We start from the raw sequence: 8,298 nt of genomic DNA on the forward strand, positions 1-8,298 counted from the left end.
GGCCTTCATATTCCTTGATGTTCCTAAAGGATATGCTACAAATGAACTCACTAGAACATTCAAATGAGCTACCCTATAATGTGAAGTTATTACCCCTCATGCGTTAACAAATGGCTTGCAAAGTGCATGGCACTGTGCTTGGAATACTTGTGCATCACTTAATTGGATATCAAGACTTCATTTCATTTAAGCGAGGAGGTGGAATTGGTTCATAGGTCCACGCACTCCCATTTTATTGAAAACTCCTCCTATATGCTTTGTCTTTTATCTGACATGCTATTTAAATTGTTGCTGTGAGGGTGAAACAGCTTATAAACCACGTCCACTATCTGTGATTTATACAAAATTACATGTTCTAGCCCTCATTAGAGTATACATGCCTCACTTTAATAACAAAATCTAGTGGATGTGAGGTTGAGTCCAAACAAATTTTCTTCAGCTTTACAAAATGGACAAGGACGTGTTGCTCTACCATCCTTAATGCTCTCACTGTGGAGTTGTTTCTGTTTTTGGCCACTAGCAGTTAAAGTGTACCATCTCTTTGTGCTCTTATTACCTCTAGGAAATCTGCTTAGCTTAGGATAGTTTTATCTTTTCTTCCTCTTTTAAAAGAAATTCTACAAGAAACTGCCAAGTTTCATCAGTTTGAAAAAGGAACACGAGAGAGAGAGAGAGAGAGAGAGAGAGAGAGAGAGAGCACTTGAGATCCTACAATCCTTCCAGGTCTTGTTTTTGCAATGGTCAGTAGCTTGTTTACAATAATGCTTGGATCATTGCTAGCACGTAGTGAGGAAGAATCTTCTCAAAAGAGAAAGATACTTGAAGAACTAGCCATAAGCAACAAAGGCAGTCTGGCTGGGTTCCTACCCGAGGCTAGAGACCCTACAACCCTTCCAGGTCTTGTTGTTGCAGTAGTAGCACGTAGTGAGGAAAAATCTTCTCAAATGAGAAGATATTAGAAGAACTAGCCATAAGCAACAGGGATATAACTAAGGGATGCATGAGTCCATTCATGGGCATGTAACGTGTGACGAAGTGATCAAGACCTTCAACTCTACCTATAGATGAGGACCCAGATTCAAAGCCTACTGATGGATGCACAGCTGTCTATCAACAATCAGTCCCCTTTCAACCTTAACTTATCCCAACAGTTCATAATGGACCTGTAACAGTTATTTTCGCATGTACAGTCCAGTAAATCTCACAGGATCCCACATGCAAGGGTGGCCAAAGAACCAATTTAATGCCTGATAGGCTACAAATAAAGGCTGTACTTCGTTGAGAAGATGTTAGGCATTACTGTAAATGTATTTATTCCCATGGCATTAGAGCACCTTTATTCATGGCAATCTCTTTTAAGTAAAGCTCATGTTTGTAGCATGAGTACTTGCTATCCTTCTAACTTCCGAAGTAGATTGTATGCTAAAAATTTTGGCCAACCCAACAAAAGCAAGGCAACAAGGGCACAAGGAGGCTATAATGCAGAGTTTTCAGCCAAATCCATACTTGTTTTCCTACATAGCATGGAGCGGGTATAGGAGCTGGAGAAGTTTTAAGGGTAATTTCACTGCAAACACCCTGTCCGACATGCTTAATAGGTTTTAAAAAACTTATGTTTCAGCCTTATAGTTTCTACTCCCGTTGGATTGCTCATGAACAGCAGGAAAGGGAGTGCGTGGCACTGATGGGATAGACTGCAGGATGAATTTTCGACCGCTCCTCACACCAGGAGACTGTAACCCTCTACGAGATGCTTCTCTCAAAGCATGATGGTGAGGAGGAGAAACCCTCTTATGTTTTGGTGAGCTTGAATTCAATAGACATACTGGAGAGCACCCAGACTCGGGATCTTTCAAAAACTCAGGTGTGCCATCATCCTCCACAGACCCCTCAAACTGATGGACTACAGTCTCTGACTCCTCATAGCAATACTTGTTATCCATAGCACATGCTGGTGAAGCAAACATCGGAGTGATGGGGGTACCTTGCATATTGACTGGAGTCTGGCATCGGACAGAGGACTGGGAAGACTGATGCTGAGACAATGGAGATGTGAAACCGGTAAACTTAGAGCTGTTTCTCACGGAACCAGTGCCAGAGTTTGAAAGTTCGTTGCAATGCTGCCCGTTGATAGACGGAGAGGAGTCAGCTCCATCAAGCACAGATGCAGATGCCGGAGTTGGTCTAAAAGGAGCTTGAGGCAGAGGGGTAAGAGTACAGATATCACCCAGGCCATCCCACCGTGGTGAGAACTGACCAAACCTTAGTATTCTTGGAGTGGAAACTGGGGAGCTACCAACCTTTTGCAGTGGAATCCCTGTAGAAGCACATGGGGGACTGTTATGTGTTCCCTTGCATGATCTGAGAAGCCTAGAAGGTGATCTAGAAAGCTTCACAGAAGAGAGCGAGAAAGTTGGAGAGTGTAGCTCCTCTGAAGAGAAACGTCTTTTGCTAGCAGGTCTTAACTTGGCTGTGGTCCTATTCTGCCTGCAAAAAGCCAATACATTGAACTAATTAGCCGAGAAAACCAATTAGAAACCACGCTTTTGTTTGCAACCTTCCCAAGGTTAAATGCCTGAGATATGAGGACAGCAAAGGTGGCAGACATGAGTACCAAATGACAAGACAGATTTTGCCTCGTAACTTTGGTAGGGTAAAAGTATCACTACAGCATGCAGAGGCCATGTAGATAGCAACCTTATCTCAAGAGCACTGGAAAGAAAACTGTACCCAGCATATCGAAAAGAGGGAGTTATTGGAGACAGGTCATTGTTTTGATGTTGAGATCCCTGGGTAAGTTCATTGCAAAAATCTGATGTACCAATGTGCTCCTCTGCAATCTCTTTATCCACTGCCTCCACTTGAAGATCTTTCTCTTCAGAATCTTCAGCACCTGCAAGAGACAATAATGATGAGATTTTGTAACGCTTCCCACTGGCTTGCATGATGAGTTATATTACAAGCACTCTGCCTCCGTCTTCCTGAAACATTTCTCCCCATGTTATCAACAAGAGTAGGCACAGGTTTCTGTATGATTGGGATTAAGAAGTTCAGCCTGAAAATCTAGCCTATACCTTCTTTCATTCCGTACACATTCTTGCAGCTTTCGCACCTACAACCATCTGAGCAGCCGACACCTGCCTGAGAATAGATGCCAGCTAAAACATCAGAGGTCATACATTTCTTGCTTCGTTAAATGCACTTCTAATAGCACAGAGTTGAAAAAAACCTGATAACACTCGCAGTACTTCTTCAGGCAATGAGACTTTTTGCAGTTACAGCCCCTCTTGTGCCTTGCAGAAGCAAGAGTATCACGAGAATCTTCCTGCTGGAAAATGCCAACAATTGCATTCAGAAATCCACTGTAAAATGTCAATGAAACCCTGCTATGTGTCAAAAGTTCAGATCTGGCCATTACCCTGTTGGTAGGAGAGGATTCAGCTGCTCGTATGATTTTGGGTGCAAACGCAAGTGGATTACGAGACTCAATCTGTTGCCTTGTTTCCATGACAGTCTCTTCAAACTCTGGCTTGTTGAAGCAGTCGTGGCAAGTACAAGAATCCACACAGTAGACTCCGGCAGCAAAGCATTCACAGTAACTGCAATGCCAGCAGAAGGCAGAGAGTAAGTCAGAAATTTGTTCACAAAACCAGCTTTGGTCACAAATGGTTTACATCAGAAATAACAAAGGTTCAATACTGACAGCTTCAGGCACTTGGACTTTTTGCAGTTACAACGTTTGCAACCATCTCCAGACTTGTCTGCTGTAGAAGACGACCTCCTGCAGTGCACAGCAGCAGTCTCTCATGCAATGACACACTACAATGTGAATAACCACTATGCACTACAGCTGAATACCTCACTCTAGCCTTCTATGGACAGCATAACACATAGGATTGAGTACCTTTTCTTCTTTGGGCTGTGGGGGCTTTGACTGGACTCTTCTGGCCCTTCCAAATCCCTCTGATGAGGGAACTCTGGCAGAAACACCCTCTTTTGACCAAGAGGACTTGGCCTCTTTTCAAGTCCACTTGAGGGCACATTCTCTTCCGTCTGTTTGATCCCTAAAGTGACTGACCGAACACAAGTAGTGGATTTTGAGGAAATAGAAACTTGGTCAGAACATTCAGATTGCACCTCACAACCATCCATCCTTGTTTTTTCAACAAGGGAAACAACTAACCCCTGTCTAACGTTGGCTGTTGATCCAGTGTACAAATGTTTACCAGGCAGAAAACAGTTTTGGGTATTCTCTGCTTGACTACCTTGCAATCTAGAGGAAGGTGTCACTCCTGGGAAAGCACTTGCAGATTTCAGCAATGTGGCTGAGCCACCAGACCCATCGATTTCCCGTGTTTGTGGAAATGGCATACTACCTGTAAGACTGTTGAGATGTAAACCTATACCAGATGGCATGCTAGCAGGGACAGGAGAAGAACCAGAGTGCCGTGCAGTGGCACAAACAAGCTGGCTGTCAACATCTTTCAGTGATGAGCAGCGTGAGAGCCTCGAACTTGACGAGTTTGCACGTGTAACCTTGGTGCTGGCTGTTCCATCTTCTCTTGAACAGACTTGTGTACAAGCATCCAACCCTTGGATAGATTCACTGTTCGTTGCACCAAATGTTGCTGAAGCACGTTCCCTGAGTACCAAAAGTGACACGTTTGATTCTACATCACAGGAAGATACAGCTTTAGACCTGGTGCCTGAGTTTGCATGCATTGGTCTCAATGACAACATGCCAGTCTTGCTCTTCCCGCAGCCCTCTAAATCCTGAAAGTCCAGACAGCGCCTTCGAACTCCTCGTTGAAGTGGTACATCAGCCTGAGCACATATAGATACACATGTTCATCAACTAACCGTTAAAACTACACGACATAAAGTTAAAGACAGAAATCAAACCATAGATTGCCGCATGCTGTGAACACCAATAATAGACAATCGATGAAGAATGATCCTCCTGATGAGAGGAAAGGGAAGCTCATACAGCTCCACTGCATTGCACAGCAGTGAGAAAGGCTTCTTTAGCCAAACAAGCCCTGTTAGCTTTGGTCTCATGCAACATTTGTAGACAAAGTTAAAGTGTTTCCTCTTCTCCTCTTCATGCCTAGATAGCACATCTAAAGCGGCAAATCCATTGCAAAAAGTGACTAGTAGTCTCAGCTACTAAGGATGCAAAAAGTGCAAATCTTGTCACACATATGTGGTATCGCACATCTTCAACTGAATAGATTTTGTAGACTAACCCACCTCTACTCATACTCAAATCTAAGCAATAGGACCTCGGATGTATCAAAATCTTTGTAAAAAGCTTCTACTTGGAGTAAGGAAAAAAGGAGATGTGCTGACTGTCTTTGAAGCTTGCAACACAAATATAAGGAGACATGGCATCAGTTGACTAGGGCATCTAGGTGGCCATTAAATGTACCCTGGAAAAGGACTGGGGAGAAGCACTTTGTTTTCAATGTGCTTGCTAGCAATTTGTACAAAGAAGAGAAGAAACTCCTTCATACACTGTAAGCAGGCTACAGTGGTTATGGATCCTTTACGAAACAAGCCAATCAAATAAATCGCAAGACTAGCAAGTGAATGTCATTTAAGGTACAAGTGCTGCTTCTTCAAAAAAAATGAGCAACAAACTGGTTGCCTGGCATCAGTTTTAGTGCGCAAATCACAGGGTTTATTGAGCTTACCCTGCAGGCAGCTGCTCCTTGTTGATCACCCTTTGCCTCTGGACTCTTGTCTGCCACAAAATTTGTTGCCAATTCAGTTAATAACTCCACTGCTGTCTCTTGTTCCTCCTCATTTACAACCCCTCTCAGTGAAGCTATATAACCCTCCACTTGCTCAACAGACAGTTCAGACAGAGTGGCTGATGTCTGACGCCAGTCATCCAGGCATGCAAGCGGGCGTAATTTGCCAGCCTCTTCTAACAACAGAAACTCAAAATCAGAGGCGTCTTGATCAAAGTCCAAAACTTTCTTGTCGTCTCCACTGCTCTGAGAAGCCAGGTGGAGTGTGGAAGATGCTTTGGAAGGGTCCAGTCCTTGTGCAGCATGAAAATTGAACGTTGTCTTCTCCATCAAGCCAGCCTCTCCTTCATCAGACCCACCACCCTCTAAGAGCTTTGACATAACAGCTGAATCTACTATCTTGTGTTTGGCAGAAAATTTGCACCCCACCAAATTATCCACCCCATCCACATCCTTGTAGCTAGATTCACCACTGATAGTTTTTGCTTCACAGGTGCTCGAATTTGGCGGCATCCTTGAGGAGCCCTTTGTGTTCAATTTATCTTCCACAGGCTCAGCAAGATACTCTTCAACCAGTTTACAAGGGCTGCTGCAAGGAGAAGCAAATGATTGATCCTTTTGTGCACTATCGTTCTTTCTAACACCTCCAAACCTTTGTACCCTTTGAGTTGAGTTTAGAAATTCACGCCTGCCTTCCGTCTGTGCGTTCACCTGACAGGTTCCCGACCTAGATTGTACTTCTTCAACTCTGCTTTTAGACTGATTCCTGCAGTAAAACAGCTGCTGTTAAAGTTTAATAGTAACAACCAGAAGATCTTGTAAATTAGTCTGTCATAACTCACACTGTGCCATACCCTAGTGCATTACTTATATGAGGGTAGAGTCACCACAAACTTACCACTAATGCTATGCAACACAGAAAGAGGTATACAGCCCCAAGAAAAAGATTGCATCTTTTCAACATGTCACCATCACATCTCAGAACAATATACACATAGGACTGACAGGCTAGCCTACGTTTATTTACATTATTCAACTACATTCACCTTTGGAGGGCACTGGAATCCTTCCGTGCATCCACTCTAGGAGAGACAAAGACAGCAGGAGGAGGAGGAAAACTGATCTCGGAAAATGTTTGTGCCACATGCACAGACTTTACAGGCTTGATAGGAGATAGACTACACAGAAAGTTGAAAAGAGGTGATCCCTGCAGAAAGACAACACGGTGCATCAGATTCATACGAGTTTGGCATTGCCTGCCTGGTTTGCTCTTCTATTCGGAACAATTTGATTTGTGGAAGAAACTAAGTCACTTTCACATTTTGATTTGTGGAAGAAACTAAGTCATAACCAGGCCAACATCTTTGGACATGGAAGCAAGGGAGAGAAGCACAGGGTCTTTACAGCCCACTTGTGGAAAGTGGAGATCACACAGGCCCATCCCTTGTGGGCGTAAGGTCTCCACCCCACCTGTTTGATGGGCAGGGGATCTGTCTGTAAAGGCCCTAAAGGGGAAAGGAACATACACATCAATCAGGTCTAAAATGTAAAATTAAGATAGAAGAGGCTTTGAAACGGAAACAGCACATACGGCATGTCTTCTACAAAAATGACATGAAGATGCTTGCAGAATTGTATTGAAGATCCAGAAGGTAACAGAAATCCGGCACCAGTTCAAGCACTCTATACATTAAATCAATGTTTTTTAGACCCTATGTCGGTCAATGAAGAGTTCCATTCACAAAACAAGCCTGGAATAGGACTGAAAGCTTAGATATGGGAGATATAGCACCTGAACCTCGGCAGCTGAAATTGTTAGGTTTCTTTCAGGTGAATCCATAGTCTTGTATCACTGCTAGAATGTGTGACCGCAGCAGCTCTTTGCCTTTAAGATCCTGTTCATGCTTTGTGAGAGCTCTGATACAGCCTCGACGAATTTTGTAGCGACCAAACAACAAATCAACAACCTTAGGTTTGTAGTTCACAAACCCTAGGTCGGTTTGCAGCTTGGAAAACCCATCTGGAGAGGCCTTTGGATATGTATTACTGCTTACAGAATGCTTCCCTTTACGAAAGCGTGCTGTGTCTCAAATGTGCCACGCGATACGTATATGCGGAAGGTGTCTACCAGTGCTTTTTTTGCAGGGTACTCGTGGTGCAGGATTTACGCAAAACAGAATGCACCTTTCACGATGGAAAAAAAACCTTGTTTGCAGTCACTGATTTGTCCTCCACATAGCGTTGATCAGATCCGTGACGAAAAGCACAGCGAAACTCCACTCAAAGAGACAAAGCCAGAGTCGAGAGATCTTCACCTGAGAATATTTGGCAGTAAAAATTAGGGTTTCGAACAGAAAATGTATGCTTTCGTGCGCAGTGTTTTTCTTTCCTGAAGCTCAGAGCGTGGGGAGAGTATCAAGAAGAAGAGAGCTGCGGAAACTGACCTGGCTATGGCCGCCAATGGGGGAGCTCCCGTGAATGTGGCGAAGGTCGGACGAGAGAGAAAATCAGCGAAGGGGAAGGCGAGGAAGGAGGAGGGGGGCGG

At 43.9% G+C, this 8,298-nt stretch overlaps 1 protein-coding gene across 4 annotated transcripts in view; it reads right to left on the reverse strand.

The window, feature by feature from the left end:
• Window positions 1-706: 706 nt before the first annotated feature.
• LOC147638299 (uncharacterized) overlaps window positions 707-8,298 on the reverse strand; it is a 7,890-nt gene continuing 298 nt past the window's right edge. Inside the window, exons 1-11 of one of the 4 annotated variants that reach the window (XM_086798208.1) lie at window positions 8,198-8,298; window positions 7,546-8,068; window positions 6,800-6,960; window positions 5,694-6,519; window positions 3,905-4,824; window positions 3,704-3,781; window positions 3,419-3,599; window positions 3,230-3,325; window positions 3,075-3,141; window positions 2,731-2,893; window positions 707-2,487 (exon numbers count right to left, since the gene is read on the reverse strand). The exon at window positions 8,198-8,298 is cut by the window's right edge and continues 295 nt beyond it. In XM_086798208.1, the coding sequence (XP_086654334.1) occupies window positions 1,611-2,487; window positions 2,731-2,893; window positions 3,075-3,141; window positions 3,230-3,325; window positions 3,419-3,599; window positions 3,704-3,781; window positions 3,905-4,824; window positions 5,694-6,519; window positions 6,800-6,960; window positions 7,546-7,593 (3,417 nt within the window). In that variant the 5' untranslated portion in view covers window positions 7,594-8,068; window positions 8,198-8,298 and the 3' untranslated portion in view covers window positions 707-1,610. Of the gene's footprint in view, window positions 2,488-2,730; window positions 2,894-3,074; window positions 3,142-3,229; window positions 3,329-3,418; window positions 3,600-3,703; window positions 3,782-3,904; window positions 4,825-5,693; window positions 6,520-6,799; window positions 6,961-7,545; window positions 8,069-8,197 lie in introns of all 4 variants that reach the window. The other 3 variants (XM_086798207.1, XM_086798211.1, XM_086798210.1) reach the window with 3 other exon arrangements.

The sequence above is a fragment of the Cibotium barometz genome, chromosome 5, assembly GCF_041138505.1.
Source record: "Cibotium barometz isolate CiBa-2024 chromosome 5, ASM4113850v1, whole genome shotgun sequence".
NCBI lineage: Eukaryota > Viridiplantae > Streptophyta > Polypodiopsida > Cyatheales > Cibotiaceae > Cibotium > Cibotium barometz.